Source organism: Frankliniella occidentalis, unplaced genomic scaffold (genome assembly GCF_000697945.3).
Source record: "Frankliniella occidentalis isolate FOCC.00 unplaced genomic scaffold, Focc_3.1 Scaffold80, whole genome shotgun sequence".
Taxonomy (NCBI): Eukaryota; Metazoa; Arthropoda; class Insecta; order Thysanoptera; family Thripidae; genus Frankliniella; species Frankliniella occidentalis.
The window spans coordinates 1,061,830-1,084,841 of record NW_026267210.1 but is presented as its reverse complement, the minus strand read 5'-3'; the positions used below and the strand labels follow the sequence as shown (position 1 = coordinate 1,084,841).

Sequence of the window (23,012 nt, the reverse complement as noted above, 5' to 3'; positions counted from 1 at the left end):
TGAGGTGGGGGTCACCGGCGTCAGGAACCAGTCATCACATAGCGCCCCGCCGCCGGCAAGAGGAAAAAAAAAGATGAAAAATAGAAAATCATCCGCTGCTGTCGGGTCGCGACCCCACGCCGGGCCGTCAACACGGCGCGGGGAGCACGGACGGAACAGCAAAGCAAAGCAGCACGCAATTCAAATTCGTAACGATACGTCGATACATCAGTCACATTGTCTTACACATGGTCACGCCGTTCGATATGCAAATACATGACTTCAAAGAAACCGAAGAGAGAACCGAAAGAAATAAAAATGTGAGCTTTGTGAGGTTTGTTCTTCTCGGCTCACCGCACCGCGGACCGCGGATCTCGACGGCCCACGGCGGCGGCCGACTCACGTAGCGTACCGAGCCAGTCACCTTGGCGGAAAAGGAGTGCGGAATGGGAGGGGAAAAGGGGGGGGGGCAATGATGGAGACAGAGGGACACGGAACAGGCCATTCAAGTGCACCCGGTTCGGTCTATGAGCGCCATGCGACCAATGGCTACCCTATGTCGTGCAGAGCGCGGAGTGCGCGCCTTCGACACCACGGCAAAAACCAGAGCTTGATTTCCAAGTGGAGACTTGCAGGCAGCCCGAGGCAGCCAGCTTGAATTCTGCTTTGAAATCAACCACACGCTGCAAATCGGGCGCACTGCTTGATTTTGTTCACATTACCTGAAAATAGGCATCGTCGCGGCTGTACCAAAACCGAGAGCTCTATGGTTTTTGCCGTTTTGATCCTGGGTCGCCAGAGCAGGCAAAACCAACAGCAGGAGAGAAAACAAATTGTACACAGAGCCGAGATAAATGGCGAAGGTATAACGTAACGACTTGTGACTCAGGGCAGATCTGCCGACCGGGTTTCCCGTAAAGGGTGTGCCGTCACTGTCGTCACGGCCGTCACAGCGTCCATGTCGAGGGGCCCGGCGGCGACCACGTCTAGGGGCATGGAAACGAGAAACGCGCCGACGCACATAGAGAACTATTTCTATTCAACTTCCCGAAAAAGGCGTTTCAGGTCACACCTTCTAAACCCTCCACTTATTGTTTTATCGACACATACAAGATAGCACTCCGCACTATGGACATATACACCGGACGAGATAGCACTGCTAGAAAAATCTGATCGGTTTGGCATTTTTTTTCAGCGCATTTACACGGTGTGACGAGCGCGTCCCGGAGCGAAGATCTGCGGAGTTCAATCAACATCCACCGCTCAGTAACGTACCAAAATTTGGGCAAGGGAGCAGCAGTAGTGCAGCGTGTGTCCCCCACACGGAGAGGAACGACTAGCTGTCGCAACTGGACTCGCAAAGTGTCCGTTCACCCCCTTGTCCAACTGGCCCAGCACACCCCAACCGACTCCGGGGGAATTCCATGCTATGACGCATGACGCCGCTGGTTAGGCAAACGAGCAGCAGGTCGGACATGTGTGGTTCAATCTCGATTCGGAAAAGTTTCCCTTTTCTTTCGCCTCGTATTTTTTCCCCCCATTCGCCTTCTCTCGTTCTCTCCCAGTGCCGACCCGCGGGGCTGAGCCTGTGCCACTCAACTCCGATAAGACTGCCGGTGGCAGCAGCTCGTAAAAGGTGTCGCTAGCGAAGCTTCGCCACGAGCAGGGCCCGGCAGGGCCGCGGCGCGGCGGCACGCGGGTCGCGTGCGAATGGAGCCCGCGGCGCCGCGAGCAACGAGAGCCAAGAGGTGGCCGACTCGGAGGCAGCCCCCTCGTCCTGCTGGCGCGGCCCTGTCTCCAAGCGATGAGTACACCGTTTCTTTTCAATTTGCATTGACCATCGCCATTTTTTTTGGCGCAATGACTAGCGTCTCAACGACGTCAGACACTGTCAGTAGTCTTTTTGGCAAAAATTGTGATCACCGTAAAAATGCTAAATGCAAAAACAGGGCTTTTTGGCGCGAAGAATAAATAAATATACGCTATAAAACTCGGTATACACGACTACCTTGCCTGCCTGGTGTTTAAACGAACGCGCGGTTCAGCCGGCGCCGGCGGCAGCGGTGGAGTCCTCGCCAAGCCGACAGAGGAGCCGGCCGCCGAGCCGCCGCCGCCGCGGTTCGTCTCTGCCACCGTGAAAGAGAGAGGACGCCGCAATTCGCTCTGGCTTCCTACCCGCTGCCCAACCCCCTCCCAACTTGAGCCGTTTATTTCCTATTGATTTTGAATTACTCGCGGCCGCCTTTGCGCTGCTTGGCCCGGCCGGCGGCGCACCGGCCAAAGGGCACCGAAGGGGTATAAAGGGCCGCCCCCGCCCCGCGGCCGGGCTTATCTAGGCGTCCAGCCGCACTCACTCGAGTGCCCGGCCCGGCCCGGCCCGCGCTTGCCCGCGGTGACGCGCGGGGCGGGGCGGGGCGGGGCGGGCGCGCTCCGTGACACCGTCGAGATGGCGCGGCAGAGCGCCTTGAGGCTGCTAATCAAATTACCCCTCCCGGCCGGGTGGGCCGCCGGGCTGGTGGCGTTCACACGTGCTGCTGAGGTGGTGCTCTCAGGCCGCCCCGCCCCGCATCTCCCTCACTGTCGCCCTCCCCATCCTGACCTGGCAGTCGCCAGCAAGTGACCAAGAGAGGGAAGAGGGGAATGGGGCGAGAAGGGTGAGCACTGTAAAATGCTTACGAACTTAATGATTTGCAACGTAACGAACAATTTTCATTCTTTGTGTTGCAAAGAAATTGTTTGCATTGCAAAGCAATTGTTTCTAAGGTCAGAATGGTTCTTACGAACACTCGGTTTGCATTACGAACTATTTGCTTGTAAGCTTACGAACAAATAGTTCATAATACAACGCTTCAAAATCCTTCGCGAGCGACGAAGGTTTTTGGTTTGCATTACGAACCTGTTGTTGATAAGCAATTTACAGTGAGGGAAGTACCGGGAGGTGCCAGGGGGTGCTGGGGGGTGTTGGAAGCGTCCGGGCCGCGGTGCTGCTGGCGGTGGTGCCGGCGTGCAGCCGCCCCTGACCAGCCGGCACACGCCCCGCCCGCCAGATGTTACCCTTTCCCCTCCACTCCCACTCCCCGCGGCCACTCGGGCCCCTCGGTACGGAGCGCACGTGACGCCCGCCGCACAACGCGCCGCGTCAGGAAGTTTGTAAACAGCAACCGGGCAGAAAATCTATTTTTCGCCGACGCCGCGAGCGAGACCGACCCTGCAAAGTGCAACAGAAACCCCGACAACCTCCATTCGGGAAGCCAGATGGCGTAGGATGGCGAACAAGTGAAGGGCTGGAAGATCGCGGGGCCAGAAAGGAGAGCCGCACTAGGACCAGAGCCAGCAGATGTATCGTATGGAAATTGTATGGCTCTCGATGGCAATCCGGCATCGCCACAATGTGGTCATGCTTTGCTGGGTTTTCCCAGCCCCCAGAGTGCACGGCCGCACTGCACCACTGGGCGTGATAAAATAAGGCCACATTACAGCACATCAATAAAGGCCACTGGAATAACCTACAGGTCCCTTCTGAATTTTCACTACAGCCACATATGGATAATGATTGACAAAGGGATATTTCAAAGTTGGGAATGGTCCATAAACTGTCAGTTAATAATCTAAATGGCATGGACAAACTGAGTGTGACAAAGGCCATACATTCCATGAATCCATTCAAGTACAATGATGGCTGGTACTTGAACATTAGACTAGTACACAAGAAATTGACCTGTTGATATACCATATGTATCAAATACAGAACCAGATCTTCATAATGGTCAAAAACAATAAATGGTCATGCCAGCCGTTTTTTGCACGTGTCACCCCTATACCCTATGCTAACACAATAAAACACCATTGACAGGTGCTTTGGACTTGACACCTAACCTATGAAGAGGCTAACCTAGAAGAGTTGTCAAGAGATGAAAACTGGACAGCCAGCTTCTGACAAACTAGAAAGGTGCAGCAGAAGACCTGTCAGGTCATCAGCTCGTACCATGTTCAAAAGAGGGTAGGTACCAGCAACAAAAATTAACACTGGTACCCGCTGGCACCCAACGACTACCGAGTACCGCCCCGCCCCGTCACAGCCAACCCATCCCGCCAAAGGCTTGCAGTCCTGCAGTGCAGACTAAGGACAACGCCACATCACTGACAGCACACCCTCTTGCGGCGTCTGGTACTCTACGGGCACACAGAAGTGCGAAAGGGAGTTCCCTGAGGGTGCGGCCGCGCTGTGGAGGGCAGACGCCCGCAGCGTCCACCTGCATTACACACAGAAAGGGTTCGGCGGCAGCCGCCGCGGCCAGGCACTCGGACAATAAACATCCGTCTCTCCGACAACCTCACCTTAATTATAAGTTCGATTTCTGGGATATCCGTGTGGTTGTTGCCATTTTGTACCGCTTCCTCCGCCATTTTGCAATATTTTGCAAAAACACTTTCGCGATTTGCGGATACACTGCACTTTCACAAGTACTTTGCGCACGTCGCGAAGCTCCGGCCCAACCGTGCACAACACAACACACAGAAGCACAGAACTGAACTGACAAGGAGAGCCCTCCGCCGCCTCGACTGCCACCGCGGACCAAAATGTCGTCTCGTACACTTTGAGAGGGCCTCGGCAGCAGCGGCAACACTCAGCACTGAAAAGGGAATTTCCAATGATTCGAACATGAGAAGATTCGTGCCTTTTTCAAAGTATACAGTATCCCTTTAGAGCGCCTTGAAAAAGGAATTCTGGCCAAATCTTTTCTTTTCGTCTGCTACATGTTTCGGTTATAACAAGCGATGAGGTAACTTCTACTTTCGTGTAGTGTTTTTCTGGTTGTTAGCTGACAACAAGAACAAGATGTGTTTGCTAGTGTCACAAGCTGCTGCTATGTAGTTTAGATTTCATTTCTTTATTTAATGTATATTTGTGCTTTATCCCTGCCATATATCTGGTTGTCCTAAACTTTACATCAAAGTTTTACAATGATGGCCAATACCATTCTCTGTGTCCTTACTCTGAATTGCTGGTAAGTTTCTATTAGCCACATATTTTTTTTTAGGACATTTCATCCAGAATTACATATCTTTGCTGTTTTCTGGAGTTGTCATGTTGTACTTCTGGTTTAGTTCTTATGTATTGTTAACTCTTGTAGTTAATAATAATGGTTCGCTCTACATATCTCAGTCATACTTTTTCACCGTGATATTTGTAATGCATTCGTTTCAGGGGTATCCCATTTGTGTCCAAAGATCGCAAGGCTCGCATGAAAGCTATAGCTCTAGAGCTTGCCTCTGGGAAATATGATATTGTTTGTTTACAAGAAGTGTGGGCTGTCAGTGATTTTAATCTAATTAGAGATGGAGCTAAACCTGTCCTACCTTACTCCCACTACTTTCACAGGTAGTATTTTCTTGCATTGAAAAAAAGAAAGATTTTGGCCCTCTGTACAGTTGATTAAATTAGGTCAGTACCAGCACTTACTAGATTTTTTTTCAATTAGTGGAGTAGCAGGATCAGGTGTTTGCATTCTGTCTCGGTTTCCAATCCATGATGTTCTTTTCCACCAATGGCCTGTAAATGGCTATGTTCACAAAATTCATCATGGAGATTGGTTTGGAGGGAAAGGAGTTGGGTTATGCCAAATATATTACAACGACCTTCTAATTAATGTCTATGCTGCTCATGTGAGTCTCATTAAATCTTCCTCATTCAGTGCACCAGGACTAAGTTTACAGTTAGAATAATTATTTTGTGAAACTTTGCAGTTGCATGCTGAATATGACCGTGAATCTGATGAGTATATTGCCCACCGCGTCTTACAAGCCTTTGATACAGCACAGTTCATACATATGACTTCAGGTGGAGCAGATATGGTCATATTAGGTGGTGATCTCAACACAGAACCTGACGATTTAGCTTATCAGGTTTTATTGTTAAATGCATATTTGCATGATGCATACAATCAGCCCTCAGCTGTAAGTATTACTCTCAATATTGATTTATTTCTTGAGCAGTTATCATATTTGTGGTTTTCCTATTCATCAGGTGGACAAAACTACGTTTGGAACATTTGCCACAGCTCAGAACTCATATACTCCTGCAAAGTCGATTCGCAAGTCACCTAATGGGCAGAGAATAGACTATGTTTTGTATAAAGGAGGTCACAGAGCCCAGGTACATTATGGTTTTTGAAATACTGTAATTTCGTATGAGTTCTATACAACAACAACTACAACAACAACACTGACTTGAAATTACATCTTGTATATGAACTATCGCAGGTTACTCAGGAATCTTACAGCCTTCCTCTTCCTGAAACTGTCCCTGGAGAAACATTTAGTTATTCTGACCACGAAGCTGTGATGGCCAAGTTTAAAATATCTCATGTTGGAAATGGTATGTAAAAATAATGGCGTACCTTTCTTGTCTCGACAATGAAAACAAATAAAAATCCAATAAATGATAACTCCATACTCTCATGATAACTCACTTAGTGTTTTATGGTTTTACAGCAACTGCAGGACATAGCATGGATCTTGAACGTCAAAATATAGTGGTACAGAAGGCACTAGAAATTTGTGATGAAGCACTCAAACGAGTTGGGAGGCATCGTAAACAATATTGGATGATGTCCTTAGCATTACTTCTAGTACTCATAGCCATGCTATGGGTAGAATGGGGTATCAAACCCCTTGTCCCTTTCATCACAGCATTAATGTGCTACATGATATTCATGGCAACCCTCTGGAATAACATGGAAGTCAATGGTATTTTGGCTGGAAAACTAGGCTTGCAAGTCACCCAAGCCAGAATACAATCAGCCTGGGCTAGTGTAGAAGTACCTCAGACAAATACATAGTACATGTTACCATGAAAAAACATTTAAAAGGCATGTTATGCACAATTTTATTGTAATAACTGATGATGGTGAGATTGGCTCCTGTGATCTCTTGTTGCCAAACTACATAAAAATCATACCTAAGGCTGTAATTTCTGAAATTCATTTGACCTGTTATTACAGAATGTAATTATGGTCGGATAGGTTTTATTCGTATGGACATAAAAACCTATGTATGTGATTGTACACATGAGAAAAAAAGTAACCATTTAAAAATGGTTTAAGACTGAAATGTTAAATTTTCTTCAGGTGCATTTGCAGTGGTAGTTTGCCAACTAATAATCTAAGAGGGTACGTACTATTGACATATGTTTTTGAAATTGTTTTCTTTTATAGTTGTGATTGTATAATATTTTTAACTGAATCCTTGTTACATTGAGCTAATTTTAATACAATGTCGGACATTTAGTTTTAACTCATCAAAATAAGTTTACTTTTGAACTGGGATAAATACTCTATGAAAGGCACTGTCCCACAGCAAGTTCTGTCCATGACTGTTGCATTATTATTTGAAATTTTATTTTCACAGAGATTCTGTATTGCTTCTCTTAAAATTTTATCTCTGTGATTTGTTTGGGTAATGTGTCAAATAATAACCTACTAAAAGTATTAATTTGCCAAATAAATATTAAAAGGGGAAAAACGGGACCAGTTAGGAGTATCTTATTAAACAATGCATTTAGAACATTGTGTTCCTTCTGCGCTCAAAATAAAGACATTGTTGTTGTGAACAATTCTCTTATATTTTTCTCAAACCATAAACGGAATGGGCCACTATTTTGATAGGTAAAAAACACTTCTATGATATTGCTTAGAAAATATACAGAGTTGCACATTTAAAAACAAGAGTTCATAATACCTTGTTGAAGTACACATCACCGGTCTACAGAACTTAAAGCAACATTTATCAGTTCATTTACTAAGTTGGCACGATCCTTGGCAACAGATATGCAATCTTGCAATTGTGTCTCTGATAATGCACTTCCACCTAATTTAAGAGGGGAAAAAAACGAATACCAATGAATGTTTATTAATAGTTCCTTTTTGAGGAATGTTACCAAGGTAACACAATATTTGACATACCAGGCTTGTGGACTGAGAGAATAACTTCACCATCTGTGACAACACTCAGTTTTGCACTGGATAAGTTTTCCTCCTCACCAGTAGGGTCACTAAGAATTATTTCACTGAAAGAAACATTTTGTAGATAAATATAAAGAAACAGAACATGTAATGTAAAAGAGCCAATGATTCATTGGTCATTTGTTGGCTGGTTCTCTCAAGTTAAAGCCATGCGGTCTAATCATGGTCTCAACTCACTCATCAAAAACTGCAAAGGAAGTGGAAACTGGTGATGATTTAACATGTAGATCAGCCCTCTCATCAAGAGAAACACTTGGCAATTTTGTTTCAGCATCATACTCGACTTTGGGCAGTTTTACTGAAAAATTGTAAGTGGTAAGTGTTGGGGTAAAAAGAGTGGAATGTACAAACTTCTTTGAAAAATAAATACCTGTACGAAGAGCTGCAGATAATGCTATTAGACACGCATCTTGTACACAGCCATCATAATCTAGACAAATCATATCAATGTGCAGCACCCATGCTAAGTTGTCAGTTGATACACACAACTCTTTGAGGTCAACCATGTCAGAAGTAGCTTGAGAAACAAAGCACGTCATGGCTTGTGCTTCCTCACTTGGTGGTCCAGGGCGGAAGAGTGGAGAGCATAAAGGTGGCAGTTCAACATTTGGTACCATAAATCCGCACTCAGGCTCATCTGGTTTGGGTTTACCTAATTCCTTTTTAATTTTTAAAAAGAAAACATTGGAATTAGCAATGAAATTATTCTTTTAGAATTTGAATGGAATGCAATTCAACTTACTGCCTTGATTCCACAAATAACAGTTGTGTTTCCAATGCGAACTGTGGAGGATCCATCAGCAGTGCTAATAGAATTTACATTAACTGTAACATTTCTAGTTTTGTCTGGTGATCTACCATCTGGTCTTAGATCGTGTGCCTATGAGTTCATTTTTCGAATTAGGGGGAGAATTATTAAGTTCTTGATTTTGACGCAAAGTGAAATTTGTCATTTTATGTCTCTCAACAATCAACACTTACCAAAAAGTCACGGTAATATTTAACAGGGTGTATAGTCCTGAAAACAGATCGTGATATACTAGTATTAATTTGACATATTTGGAGAAAAGTCCAAAGTTTTAAAAAAATAACACAATAAATTGACATTTTCCATGTAATACAACGGGAAAGGGTTAGGTGTCCCTCAGCGAAACTTTTAGATGAGTTGTATTAAAAATGCCTTCATATCAACTCACTTATACTGCGCTGCCATTATTGTTTCAAAGATTTATTCGAAACTAAAAGTGTTCCATGAGGTACAAGTCACACGAATTAAAGAAATGAGTGTAAGCAAACCGCTAACATGTGGTGGTGGTGTGGTAAAGTGTTTGTGTTTACATCTCGATCTCGTTCACATGCCCGAATCGATCTCTCGATGGAGCTATTTCGGCGCGCAATTTCAATTTCACCACCAAAAGACCAAAGACCAAAATAATGTTTCTCAAAATGTTATTTTGACAAATGTACATATTGTACCGTCATTTTGTTTATTAAAGATGTGCGTTTTAGAAGAGAAATTTGTTTAAGATGTTCTGCCGCCATGTCGTGAACTGCCGCAATTTTAATCAAGAAATTGAAGAGCTAGTTAAATAGGAAATCAATCCCAGAGTGGAAATGTCATGTCGAAAGGTTATCAGAACGATGTCAACACGACTGAAATCGCGTCAGTTTGACATCGTTCCGATATCAATTTCGACTCCATTTCGCACTGGGTGTGAAGTGTGAAGATAGGGAAAACTTCACTTCAATTTCACCAAATACAGTATGGCTGCCATGAACCTTGTATTCAAATGTTATGATTGCGGACTCGGACTACTGAGACTGAGTATTTGAGAGGAAGAAATGTGAACCAGTTGTTGTAGATGGAAATAAAACAAAGAGACATAAAAGTGTCCTTATTAAAATCATTTATTGCCTAAATCATGATTATGACACAACTGACACTACTTTTCATTAATAATATCAGATCCAATTACAATGTAGATGCAAATTAGCAAAATGGTTTTAATACCAATGGAATTTAGACAAGCAGTCCAAACATCTTGAATGATATCACCAAACATGGAGCTAATTTATCATTACTTTAAGTATGGTTCTCAGAGTAAAAGAGGCACAAAACATTGTTTAAATAATTAATGGAAGTGAATGGTTCCTAAGAGTGATCATCTCTGTTGTGCTCATAAAAAAAAGAAGAAATGAAAACAAAACGTAAAACTTTAATCTAAATTAAATTTGATAATTAAACAGAATGATCAGAAATGTCTCATTGTACATTAATGACAAAAATAAGTGTCATTTGATCATTGGCACACCACAAATTGATTTTAATGATCCTTCCTAAGCCTGTCAATCATGCAAACCACTTCAATCAAATCTCAGGTAACATTAACCATGTGCACTGAGGCATGGCATTCTTTTGTAAAATAATATCTAAAGAAAGGTTTATAAAATCACATCCAACATTGTACAATAAGATAAGAGATACTATAGATTTGCCTTGGATTGGCTAAATCAATTAACTCATTCAAAAGAAATCTGCTTTTGAGGATTTTGACTACCCATTGCACTTATTAGCACATATAAAATTTGAATAACTACACTAGAGAATACTGAAGGTACCACATAGGCTCTTCCAGAAATTCATTTAGTTAAACATTTGACTCAACTTGCCAAAAGAAGCGATCTGAAGTTTGATGCTACCAAGGTATCTGGAAATACTGGCAGTGTTGTAGGAGCATGTCAAAGATAGAGATAAACTATAAAGATGTTTTCCAGGTATGTTTTAAATAAAATACTTTCATCCTTTGGTTTAAACATGCTTATCACTCCAAATTGATACAATATTTCAAAATGACAACATTGCACACCTGTCATATATACAGACTTGTCATAAACATAAAACAATCTCATTTACATCTACATCTCTACTGAGAAATTATAAAAGAATAATAAATAAACCAACAAGATATCTTTGTACATAGCTTTCCACAGAATTATGGCTAGGTGAGCACTGACATGAAATCAAAAGGCGTATGGATGTGGTCAAAACTTGTCAAGTTCACATTCCAAAAATTCCTACAAGAAATGACACATTAGAGGAGGCTAGAAGTTATGAGACTCAATATTTACAAAATCTAAAAGTTGTGACTGACACAAATTTTGCCCACAAGCATACGACCTTGCATTGAAAGAATTATCTGGTCCATTAACAACTGGTTTAAAAGAGCCCCTTCTTTTTGTTCTTCTTTTCTTTTCCATCGACCATCCTGAAACAAAAATGAATACAACAAAGCATTAATGCAAAGGACTTTAAGCACAGTACAATACCTTAGCCCATAATCCAAATTCTGTACAGAAACCCTTTCCACCCATAAATGCAGAATTTAAAAAAAAAAAAAAAAATTAAATATACCTAAATGACTGTGCTTTACAAGTCATGCTTCAAAATGGTTCTCTTCAGATGTAGGTTGTTAAAAAGGACATTGATATAAGCAGACATGGCAAATGTGTAACATGTCATGAGATACCATCAAAAAAGGAAAGCCAGGAAATATCTTCAGGCAACCTTCACCAAAAGCATTGATAATATTCACAAATCAATTCAAAATCTGGAACATTCCATTAGTCTTGCCGAGATATATATAGTGCAGTTAGAGGCATATCAGTTAATCCAGTAAATTGAGAGTCGAATCAAGATTTTAGAGTACTAAAGGGCACGCTGTTGAAGGCAAGACTTTCCCCCCACTGGTTTGAATCTATGGGTTTGCTGTGGGTGGCTAGGCAGGCTGTGCGGGTGAGGTTGGCTCATCTCACCCAGCTTGCCGACACAAGTCATTGAGTTGAGCTAAGCTGTGCCGAATCCAGAAAGAGAGCAGTAGTCAGAAGCTAAGTGGTATGGATTCAAATAAATAGCGGGAAAACCCACCTTGAAAGGGACATGTCTGTAAGCGACACCTTATACATGATAATGAATACTGACTTAGTGGAGAGGCAACAACTGTAATATTAACAAGGAAAACATATACAAAACTATAGTAAATTTGATGTACAGGCAACTTGAAAAAGCAGCATGATCTTAGTGATAGCCATAGCAATATGAACAAGAGGCAGGAATGAAGCATTAAAAAGCAGAATGTAATTTGCAAATGACAAGTTATTCAGCTGGTAGCTCATTTTTGGGGATACATCAACACTATCCAACAAGAGAAAAAACAGAAAAAAATTACTGTACTGTCTGTTGAATATGCAATTTTGAATGTACTAGAGAAAGAATATGTTGTATCGTGCATCACACAACCAATAACTGTCAAGATAGAAAAATATAAAACAAACATTTATTTAATTTAAAATGTGATATGTTTAGCAAAGGTAAAATTAAGTACATGTTAAAATATAGCAATTAATTATAAAAGACAGGCAAACAATGTCATGCAGAACTTTCACAATTCTTACTTGCACCTTGGTTTTACCTTAAAGCAATACTTAATAAATAACTTCAGTCTTCTAAAAACAGGCACAAATTCTACATAAAAAGCGAACACTTAATCAGATACATATAAAACATAAAAAAATTTGCTGTTACAAAATCACAATTTTGAGGAAACCAATAAGATTATCTGGAGCCATTTATTTAAAGGGCTAGTCAAACGAGAAGTCATAACTACAAGAGCAGGCAAGTCACAACTAATTACAATGACATGAGAGAATACTTTGCAAGAAGAGTTTCTTTGAACCATCACACAGCAATAAAAGGAATGTACATAGAGAGGAATTTGATTATGATCTAGCAAAATATTTTGAACAAAAAACATCAAAAGTGGAAACACACACAAAACATTTCTCACAAATTTCAGGAAGAATGATTTAGCAGGAACCTACAGAAGAAGATCTTCTGTGGAGGAGCAATCAAATGCTAAAATGCTTTACATAGCTTTACGAATAAACTGCAACATGGAGTTGGTCGACCTGTAAAAGCATACAAGCCATATCAAGATAAGCTTCTTATCACGTAAGTTTTGACAATAAAAGCATTACAGTGCATATGGATCAAGCACAGAAAATTTCACAAATACCAGCCAAAAAATTGCAAAGATATTCTACTACGTTTATAATATTACATCTAGGTGATAGCCAAAATGAAATGCACTATGGCAGCTAAAAACTACTGTATACACCAGGTTAAACAAAAAATAAAAATCTGAAAGTAGACCCCAATGTGACAAGAGATGACACAAAAAATTAAATGAAAGAAGAATTACATAAAAAATGAAAAAAACATTAAGCTAGTGTCACTGTTGCTTGCACTCGCTAGCATTCGCAGCCATGTTGCGGTGATGAAAAGAATGTCGCCTTCGTGGGGCGTTGGGTCCACCCTTGGTGGGCTTAGTCGGCAGGGCCATAAGGTCGTCTGCAGAGCACATGTCATTCCTGTGGACATGCCGGGGCGGGCGGGAGTGCACCCGCCAGCCAATCAGCGCCAAGCCTCTATTTTCCTCTACTGTGATCTACACTAAACAGCTACGCATAGGAACAGGATGGGTAGAAATGTGGGAAAGGATTGAGACAGGTGGAGAAAAGTGAAGTGGCGAAGTGAGGCCATATGGAGTGAGGGAGGACATTCAAACATACACAAAGGCATACACAAGGCAGCACATGCACAATGTCAACGTGATAATGAAATGACAATTTCTAAAGAGAAATATTTGTAAATATTAAGAGGACTAGGTGAAAGTTGGATGAACAAAAGTGCTGACTTAACCCATAATGTAGATAAACAACACTGCAGGGCTAATATTCAAATGAAAAGTAACAGCAAATTGCCCGAAAGAAAAATTAACTGGGTTCTATAGAAAGCCTAGCAAATGATAAAGAGAAATCAAAAGCAGATTGATGAAGCTAAGCACCTTTACACAGCTCACAGATGAGCACGGGGTGGGGAAGACCACTTAAACCTGTTGCCCATTGGCATCCATCTCGAACACTGATGACATTTAAAGTTCACAGGATCAAAGGTCAATTTATTAAGTATTCCCTTGGGAATACTTTGCTATTAAGAATAGTCTGTTGAATGCAACTTTGTTTTCAGTAATGATATAGTGCCATGATACGTAGAATGGCTCTTGACTTTCTTTCTTTAATTCAGAACAAGCACATCAAAGGGTAAAAGATAGATATCTTGTAGAAAAAAAACTTTTTAATTTTATTTTCTTCCAATACTTTTTTTCTTTTTAAGGAAACTTGAATAATCAGAGAGCTACAACATTTTGATGGAACTTTTTGTTGCTAGGGTTTAATAATCATCATCAGTGTCTGTTGATGATTCAGATGGCAGTGGCAGCAGATAGAAGGGTCTGTGCTTGAAAGATGGTCTGCAGGAAAAGAGCAATAATACTGACCAACAAGCATACACCAAACCCATACCCCACACCCATTTATGAGCTCAATCAAAGAGGCAATAACAATGTATACAAAAGATAAATACATGAAAATTCCAACAGCATTTTTTACCACATTGACCACCATGCAAGACCAACCATGCTATTTAAAAGTCTTATAAACATCAGGTACACAGAAAATCATTTAATAAAATAGGCAAGAATTTTTACTCACTCTTTGCTGTTGGCCTCCAAAGAACGTCTCCGCAACTCTTGAAGTGTTACTCCGTTTTGCTGTTCCCAGGCAAGTCTCTCCTTGTCAAATGCCACTCGTTTCTCTTCAAGATCACGCAGCTGCTGCTCTAGTGACTTTTTCATTTGCTCATGACGACGTTGGAGCTAGTGAAATAAAAAAAAAAGTATAAAGTAGGGGTTAATGGTTAGTTAGTATCTGTTTTTGTTTTTTGTTTTTTTTTTCAATCAACCCTTGTTGATGAACAGAACACCGAAATGAAATGCAAATAATAGTTGAGTGTGTTTGAATAATGTGTACAATTATTCCGTTTAAATTCCTGAGAGCAGTTAAAATGTAAAGAAAATTATGCGGCACATACATAGAGTATGCTTCAATCTTCAACTCTTTAAAGTTATCAATAAACGACTTCCACAATTAAGTAAGATGAGATACAGATTTAACACTTACATCTGATTCAGAGTCTCTCAGCTTCTGCTTCTTTTCCTTAACTTTCATTTCAAATACTTGTTCCATTTCCGTCTCCATCTTCTTCATCTTAGCATCATGGTCCCGCTTTTCTTCCTCCATCTGAGCTAATGGATTCCTGAGCAAGAAAATTTAAAGAACTGGTCAGAAGTCTGATAAAAAGGTCCTAAAAGAAAGAAGTTGTTGTTCTTAAATATACTAATACATCAGCAGACAAATTAAATTTGTAATGCAACAATAATGACAATGCTTGGCATGCCTTGACATGCTTCTTCCAATTAGACAAAATCAGGTACCAAGTATAGAGGAGCAATAACAGTAGAAGTAGTCCAGGATGAGACAACTAATATAAAATTGAATAAAGTATCCTGCCTTTGGTGCCTGTAGCGATAGGACCACTACTGTCAGTGCAGAGTTATTGTAACAGGGTCAAGAAGGGTTTGGAGTAAAAAAAAAAAGAGTGGTGACAATGATGACTGAAGTCTGGAGCTATCAAGTGTCTTTCTGCTCAACTCTCCTGAGGTTGTGAAAAATTACATGCGAAGAAATGGAAAAATGAGAACAGCAATCAAAAGCCTGGTGGGAATGAAGTACACCATAAAATGACAAAGCTTTCGAAGTGAGAAGACATCTGCCTAACAGATTCACAGGTATTAACAGCATTCAGTTTGTACACTAAGAAGAACATGAGGAATGGCAATGACAAATTATCTACAGAAATGGAAAGAGCAGAGGGAGTGGTTGCAGTGGAGATCAAAATGTTAAAGAAGCACAAGCTGGGACAGTTCATAGATAGATTGAAATGCTCAAAAAAGCAATATGTTTAACTGAGAAGTGTATCAGCCGAACTGAGGACTCTCATATTGGACAACTAAACTACAAACGACATTTATGAGGAATCAACTGTGTATGATAAGACTAGAGGAAATATGTACATTCTGTTTTTTTTTAAAATTACCCTTATAAGGACTGTGAACAATAGACATAGGCCAAAAAAGTACAAAAAATTCTTTACATTTAATTTCTAATGATAAATGAATTAGCTAAATCAAAAATTAGTTGGCAAAACAAGAATTGCCTCTAGAGAACAATTTGGCAATAGAGGATGTGCAGATGGATTTGGCAAGCTGCGAGATTTATTTTACTTGATTTTCCTTGATTTATTCTTTTAACCACTCTGAATGGCTTCTAAATGTGGTGTTCAGCAAAATAATGAAGTACTGTATTTAAACAATATTTGAAAAACAAATGACCACTACAAGATAATTTTAACTAGGCATGTAAGATGTAATCATTATTAGCTGACAGAATTAAAATGAACTTGATAAATCTAAATTTGTATATTGTTAACACACTTCTCAGTGCAGAGCCAACACAACCACATTCCGAGCCACCTAAAGACAACAGCAACACTTACCAGACTGTCATGAAACTGTTCATAACTCCTTGTGGGGCCACACTGAGAAAAAAATGTGTTTTAGTATTCACCAGAAAAGAAACTGGTGCTCACATAAAGAGTTAGGTGAAAGCAATTTGTTAGTTAGTATGATGAACTCAAACATTTGTCCAACATTTGACAGAAGTTAAGAGTTAATGATTTCTGAAGGATGGTAGCTCGAAAAGAAGTGTGTTACCATGCAAGTCACTTCTCACCAACCAAGGCTCCCAAAGCTTAAAGCAGATATATTTTCCACTTTAGTAGTGAATGTAACTTCTTTTCAACAGGATGAATCATGCATGTTATTGTTATTATGAATGAATCTTACTCCAAATTCTGCACACACTAACAATTTCTGGTTGTGCAAAAATAGGGAAAATATTGAGAGTTCAGAGAGCAATGAAGAAACATGGATACTCCAGAAAAACAACCATAATGATTTGTAATCTGACCTACAAAAGGCATTACAGATTCCTCTGATATAGTACGTGAGGGGGTGGTACACAGTACAAAGTAATCTCTAACTACTGGGGTCTTACTATTTGGCACCAAAAATGTTATTAGGGATTAAATAATTTAACAGTTATCACACTGTTATAAACACACCACACTTCTCACCTTCTTGCATAAAAATTAGAGCAAACAATAGATAATGCATAACACTTACTTGTTTGATATTCTGCCTGGTTTGCCATCTGTACCAAGTCCAGCTAGTTTTCGGCAACGGTAGTTCTCATAATGGACACTGTTGGTAACTTCTTTGAGATCTTGAAGGTGAGTTCGGATCAACATATTTCTGAGAGCTATGAAATCACAGTGCTCGAGGTTTTCCACTGTGAGTAAAATGAGCAAATGAGAGAGGAATAGGAACAAAAAAACAGCAGGATCAAGAAAAGAGACAGCAGAGGAAACTTAATGCAATGAATTCACAAACAAACCTTCAGCAATGCCCCATGGATATTTGCGACCTCTCAATTTCTTGCCATCAACTTCAATAACAGTGTTCGAACCAACAACAGCAAATGGCACACGGTCCTTCAAGGCTTTGTGTTGCTTCACTTCTTCCTCCTCCTCTGTGTCTGGGAACTCATATATTTTAATTTTATGTTGTGCAATTTCATTAAGAATTTGCTTTTTGAACTGATTGCATTCATCAGGTGTCATTGTGTCTGCTTTGGCAATGACTGGAATTATATTGACTTTGTCATGTAACCTCTGCATAAACTCAACATCCAGGGGCTTCAATCCATGACCTGATGGCGCAATAAAATATAGACAACAATGCACTCTACTATCAGAGAGGATTTTGCGGTTTACACGTGATTCAGCGTTCAGAAACTCTTCATATTTAGACTCAATGTATTCAACAACAGGTGCCCAGCTGTAACAAATCAAATGATGCCTGAGAAAATCCATCATACCTTCAGGTAAGTGACATTTAAGTTATGACAATATCCTTACCAGTTACTGTTGTCCACAGCATCTCCAAACCCTGGAGTGTCCACGACAGTTAAAGATAAATTCACATTATTTTCTTTCAGAAGACATTTGCTTGTTTCGACAGCAACTGTTTTCTTAACTCTTAGTGAGGGTCCAGGGTGTTCATTTGAGTATACATCAGAAAGGAACATTGAGTTGATGAGAGTAGACTTTCCCAAGCCAGATTCACCTGCAAATATGTGAATAATTGATAGAAGTTTCACACCTGCTTTCAAGTGCAACAGAATTATACTTCAAAAGAGTTAAATTTGAAAGCTGGATACACACCAACAACCATAAGAGTAAAGTCGAAACCTCTTTTCACTGCTTTTCTATAAACTTGATTGGGCAAATTCGCAAATCCAACATATCCATCAAGCTCTTTGGTTCTTCTTTCTGGCGCCTTATTTTCTTTGTTGTAACGCTCTTTGTTGTCTTCACTGTTTGCGGAATCACCTGTGTACACAACAAAACAAAAATAACAGAAAATAAGGTAAGAACAGACAAAATTTACTCAGAAAAAAAAAATTGTCTCAGATGAAATGGGCGACACTTTACCATTTTGCAGCCTACCTCGTTCCGCCGCCCGTTTGGCCAGAGCCTCTTTGATGGCAGAGGGGGCGGGGGCGGTCGGGGGTGGAACAGAGGGGGCGGAACCAGAGCCAGGGGTGGGGCCCGGCATGGTCGGGGTGGTTGGCTCGTTCTTGAAGAACTGCTCTCGCTTGCTCTGAAGCTGTAACACACAACGAAAGTGCAAGTGAGATATGGCGACCAAGAGCTGCACACGAGTAACAAAATCCTGGAGAAACAACCGGCGACGACGATCGTATGAAACACCACACCGAATGCCATGCCAGTGAGCAAGTGTGATACCAGGTATCGGGCTAGTCCATTACCCAGATGCGACGCTCCATTCCTAACGGGTCAGGGCAGGGACCAGGGAGCGCGGCCGGCACAAGTCAACTCACAAACACTTGGATCTCCTCCTGGATGGAAGGCTCGGTGCGGATGGTGCCGACACGCAGCGGCAGCTGCAGGGTGGGGCTGGGAGGGGGGCCGTCTGCGGGGACCTCCTCGGGGGGGTCGGGGCGGGGCGCGGGCGGCGAGAGTCGCGGGGGCCGCGGGGCGTAGATGGGTAGCGAGGCGGGGCGGTAGTACGTCGGGGTGGCGGGCGCCGACGCCGAGCCCCCGAGGGGCGCGCGCGAGGGCCCGAGACACGACCCCAGGCGCCCCAGCCCGCCGCGGCTCGGTCGGCACGCCCGCGCCACGCGCTCCGAGAGGCGCCGCCAGCGGCCGGAGCCGCCGCGGCCGGGGGCGCCACCGCCGGAGCCGCCCGCGTCCGGGGCGAAGCGCGGCCACGAGCCCGTGGCGGAGGCCTCCTTCCGAAGACGCATCGCGGGCAGAGACTGGCGGGAGACAGCGCTCACCGAGAGAGGCCCACCTTTGGGCCCGTCGCGGAGCCAGCACAGGACGAGCCAGTTAGCGCCTCCACCACCTTGGCCCCGCTACACTGAAAACCTTACGCCAGCGGCAGAGGCAGACACGGCCATTGTCGCTGAACGACCTTAAAATCTCCACCACGACCTTCAAACCCCCTGGTAGGGTTACAGTGACGCGGCCGGCCGGCCGGTGCTCTATGCTTAGACATCTGCAGCCGGACTCTACCCGACGACCCCACCGCAGCGCGGGCGCCCGTCCCGCACAACAGGGGCGCCCCGCGGGAGTGCCCACCCGCCAGGCGCCCTAAGCGGGTCCGCCCCGTGGGCCGGCGCTGGACACGACACGGTCCACGGTCGTCCCGCGGCTCCGGGGGCGCGGCTGCTGCGTCGTCCGCGGGCCGCGGGCTCGGCGGCCGCGTGGCCGGTCCTCTCATCATCTCGACCCAAGCTTACGGGGACCCGCCCGCCCGCCCGGGCAGAGCCGAGAGTGCCGCACCAGCTAAGTAGGAAGTGAGTTCAGTCGCCTTAGCGGCCTCCGCCCCACCACGCCACAGGGCAGCTGCAGGGCAGGGGGAGCACCACTCGAAATCAATCTTCATTTCCAGTCTCATCCCCGCGCTCCTCTCGGGCCGGTGGAGGCCGGGAGGGGGGGGGGGGGACCACTCGAAATCAATCTTCATTTCCAGTCTCATCCCCGCGCTCGGACCGGTGGCAGCCGGGAGGGGACATCTACGCATCCAGGGCAGAGACTTTGTTATTGCGTCCGGGGAGGTGCGACACGATATAAGTACAGTTCAACCACGAAGCGAAACCCGGTAACGCACCCGTCGCGTCGCTGGTACTGCCGCAACGCTCATCAGGCCTGTCGGGGTCGGGTCAGGGGCGGGGTGAAAGAACCACCCGCGGCCCCGCCGTCACCGTACTGCCAATTAGAGTCCTCTGGAGTTTCCAGGACGCGTGCCGGAGCATCCCGAGCACGGCAGCTACGCGCGAAGAGTGCGTACGGCAAACAAGGAGGAGGGAGTGGAAAGGTTGGCACGAGGTCACTCATACACGAACACACACCGCCGGGGCATCAAATGCGGCCACTTTGTGCCATCCGACGCAAGGGAAGGGCCGCCGCCACGCCGCAACGCGGGAGGAGGGAGTGACAAATCACAACAACCCGGCCGGTAAATTGGACAGTCACGCACCTCGCCTCGCTCTATACCTTCTCCTTACCATAAACAGCCAGTCTTCCGAGGAAAAGAGGAGGGGGGGGGGGGTAAGGAGAGGAAGTCAGACATACGTGTGACAACAAGAAGGACAGCAGAAAAAGAACATTAACTCGAAGCCGCAGCGGAAATTACTTTTCATATTTAAAAAAACAAAAAACAAGAAAAATCTTTAAAGGCTCGAGTTTATTCCGTCTTCATGCTTTCTCCTCATCAACCGCACCAAAAGCATCAACATTCATTTGCAAGAATGAAGAAATAAAAAATAATGAGCGAGTTTGGCACCCCGCTCCGCCCCACTGAAGGCCGGGTTGCATGAGTTCCGGCAGTTACTGCCGAATAAAGAGCGCTAAACTGGACAAGGGGGAAGGGAGAGGGCCCCCCTCTCCTAGCAATCTTCCTGTTGGTGCAACGGACGGACGCACTATCGGCACCAGGGGCGGCATGCGGGTACCGGCTCGGCCCCGGCCCGAGGGGGGTAGGGTTGGTTGGTTGGTTGGCCGACGACCTCATCCGCGACGGCACGGGCAACTACCGACGACGAGCACCCCTTCGCTCTCACCAGGCAGGCAGACTACACCACCAGCACCGCGTCGCCGTATGTCCCGCACGGGGGGGAGGACGCGCAGCGACTGACAGCCGCGGCGCGGGACTCCATGCCCCGCCCCGGGCTCCGCGCGAGGGGGCGCGCGACAGGATGGGCCGACGGCGTAGCAACACTCCAGCACCCCCCCCCCCCCTTACACACACACACACCTCTGTACCAAGTGCAGTCCCTTGACATGGAGTCCTATGCGCACTACAGTGACCCAAACCCACCTTCCATTTGTTGTACTTTTGGCCCATGTCACTGTCACCACCACCGCCGGTCAGCACGCGAACTCCCATCAGAGCAGGGCTGCGCCTCATACCGTACCGTGCGACGCCTCGGTGCCCTGCTTGCCGAGACCTGGTGTGGTATCTCTGGACCGCTACGCCACCAGCTTGGACTGCCACTGCCACCCGCAAGGCTCGCGTATACTTTTGTGACTAGCACGCCGCCGCGGCGCTGCTTCGGATCCACACGGCACGCAGTCACCACCCGGCCCGGCCCGGGCGCTTATCAGGGGCCGTGACAAGCCCGCAACGTCAACGGCGAACCAGCGGGAGCCGCGCGGGAGCTGCTGGGGCGCTGAGGGAAGGCTGTAAAGGCGGCCGGAAGGAAAGAATACATGAGACATACATTGTCGGCTCAACTACGCCACCGGAGGGGCGCGGTGGAAGGGGTCGCGGGCCTAAAGGGCGGCCGCCAGGACACCGCAGTGCGAGGGCGCGGGGCCAAGCCCGGGCCAAGCAAGCGGCCCGTCAGGGAAAGGGCACGCAAAGTAGAGCTCGCCAAATTGCATCGGCCCGGTTGAAAAGAAAGGGGCACCGCACTCGCCGAGGGGAAAAAAGTAATACCAGTACAGCCAAAAAGGGAGCTATTATTTGGATAGTAATTTCAACCAGAATAACTAGAACTAGCACATAGCAAGTCATTTATCTTTTCCGAATATACTGAGCGGAATGGACCGACGGCAACGACGACGGCGAGCCGAGAGGAGCTGGAGCAGAAAGCTTGCCCGCGACGTCGGCCACCGCGAACAACGGGGTGCTTTCTGTACTCCCAGGGCCTGCCCTGCCCCATGCGGTCCTGATCATCAGCGCCTCGGCGGCCTCTCGGTCTGGGGCAAGGGGGGGGGGGGGGCACCGCATTCAAGACCGCAAAAGCCCCTCTATTCGGGGCGCAACAAATCCTCTTCAGTTCCAACAGCAGCGGCGCACGGCCCCGCTTGCATTTACTAGTTACACACACACATACACAGCAGACCAACCGCAAATAGCACTTCTCGCGCGGCTCGACGCCCCGCGAGAGCGAGCGATTCGCTCAGCGAGAACGGCGTGTAAACACAGAGGAGGCCGGCGCACCGCGGGCCGCCCAACTGAGCGTGAGAGATCGGTGAGGGAGGGAAGGGAATCAAAACAGAAGGAGCATGAGCGTCATGGCGGCGGGGCGAGGGGGCACCGACACCGCAGTCCATACTCCACGCTCGCGTAGATATGCCACGCGACGAGAGTGGCCTGGGCGCCCCAGCCCAGCGTGTCATCGGCATGACGAGGGACAACGCAATCATCATGGTCGTCATCGTCAGCGAGGGCAGTGCACGTGCACACCCTTCCGGCCAGAGCCTTGCGCGGAGCTCGACTGGGCGGGGCAGACGGACGCGCCGCGAGCAGCCCCGCCCCGCCCTGGAGTCCGGCATCGCCGCGCCGCCTGCATGGCCGCGGGGCGCCGCCAGGTGGGAGGAGTCCAAAACAACAGTAC

The 23,012-nt window shown here is 45.3% G+C and overlaps 4 protein-coding genes across 14 annotated transcripts in view; 1 reads left to right on the top strand and 3 right to left on the bottom strand.

The window, feature by feature from the left end:
- Positions 1-4,533, bottom strand: part of LOC113209097 (chloride intracellular channel exc-4) — a 14,330-nt gene extending 9,797 nt beyond the window's left edge. Inside the window, exon 1 of one of the 2 annotated variants that reach the window (XM_026426441.2) lies at positions 4,318-4,533. In XM_026426441.2, coding sequence (XP_026282226.1) covers positions 4,318-4,386 — 69 coding nt within the window. In that variant the 5' untranslated portion in view covers positions 4,387-4,533. The remainder of the gene's footprint in view (positions 1-4,317) is intronic. The other variant, XM_026426442.2, reaches the window with a different exon arrangement.
- A 256-nt stretch (positions 4,534-4,789) lies between these two features.
- Positions 4,790-7,594, top strand: LOC113209094 (putative neutral sphingomyelinase). Of its 2 annotated transcripts, XR_003303554.2 has the most exons (8): positions 4,790-4,988; positions 5,189-5,362; positions 5,463-5,646; positions 5,728-5,937; positions 6,008-6,136; positions 6,244-6,358; positions 6,475-6,889; positions 6,984-7,594. XR_003303554.2 is itself a non-coding variant. In XM_026426439.2 (7 exons), exons 1-7 carry the CDS (start codon positions 4,945-4,947, stop codon positions 6,819-6,821), a joined length of 1,203 nt encoding a protein of 400 aa, XP_026282224.1. In that variant the 5' UTR covers positions 4,790-4,944; the 3' UTR covers positions 6,822-7,594. The 2 variants fall into 2 exon arrangements, 1 of the variants encoding a protein (XP_026282224.1); XM_026426439.2 differs by having other exon boundaries at positions 6,475-7,594.
- LOC113209096 (exosome complex component RRP43) lies at positions 7,108-9,365 on the bottom strand. The gene is made up of 7 exons (XM_026426440.2): positions 9,200-9,365; positions 8,985-9,021; positions 8,746-8,883; positions 8,374-8,662; positions 8,181-8,301; positions 7,944-8,047; positions 7,108-7,848 (listed from the first exon to the last, which is right to left on the bottom strand). Exons 1-7 carry the CDS (start codon positions 9,214-9,216, stop codon positions 7,736-7,738), a joined length of 819 nt encoding a protein of 272 aa, XP_026282225.1. The 5' UTR covers positions 9,217-9,365; the 3' UTR covers positions 7,108-7,735.
- A 528-nt stretch (positions 9,366-9,893) lies between these two features.
- The window catches only part of LOC113209098 (septin-7), a 42,563-nt gene continuing 29,444 nt past the window's right edge, over positions 9,894-23,012 (bottom strand). Inside the window, exons 1-10 of one of the 9 annotated variants that reach the window (XR_008011304.1) lie at positions 18,574-18,748; positions 18,304-18,471; positions 17,998-18,205; positions 17,475-17,917; positions 17,204-17,369; positions 16,516-16,557; positions 15,081-15,216; positions 14,613-14,776; positions 11,416-12,968; positions 9,894-11,269 (exon numbers count right to left, since the gene is read on the bottom strand). Coding sequence is in view for 8 of the 9 variants with exons in the window: in XM_052268993.1 (XP_052124953.1) it covers positions 13,292-13,430; positions 14,613-14,776; positions 15,081-15,216; positions 16,516-16,557; positions 17,204-17,369; positions 17,475-17,917; positions 17,998-18,205; positions 18,304-18,471; positions 18,574-18,748; positions 18,984-19,409 (2,067 nt within the window). In the remaining variant the exon portion in view is untranslated. The other 8 variants (XM_052268993.1, XM_052268996.1, XM_052268994.1 and 5 more) reach the window with 8 other exon arrangements.

What these genes read in the sequence shown, in the direction of transcription:
- LOC113209094 (XM_026426439.2), top strand. Translation starts at nt 4,945, where the DNA reads ATGATGGCCAATACCATTCTCTGTGTCCTTACTCTGAATTGCTG. An exon ending in GTCCTTACTCTGAATTGCTG is followed by an intron (nt 4,989 to 5,188) that starts GTAAGTTTCTAT and finishes CATTCGTTTCAG; the next exon opens with GGGTATCCCATTTGTGTCCA. An exon ending in TACTCCCACTACTTTCACAG is followed by an intron (nt 5,363 to 5,462) that starts GTAGTATTTTCT and finishes TTTTTCAATTAG; the next exon opens with TGGAGTAGCAGGATCAGGTG.
- LOC113209096 (XM_026426440.2), bottom strand. An exon ending in AATATTACCGTGACTTTTTG is followed by an intron (nt 8,884 to 8,984) that starts GTAAGTGTTGAT and finishes ATGAACTCATAG; the next exon opens with GCACACGATCTAAGACCAGA. An exon ending in TCCTTTGCAGTTTTTGATGA is followed by an intron (nt 8,048 to 8,180) that starts GTGAGTTGAGAC and finishes TGTTTCTTTCAG; the next exon opens with TGAAATAATTCTTAGTGACC.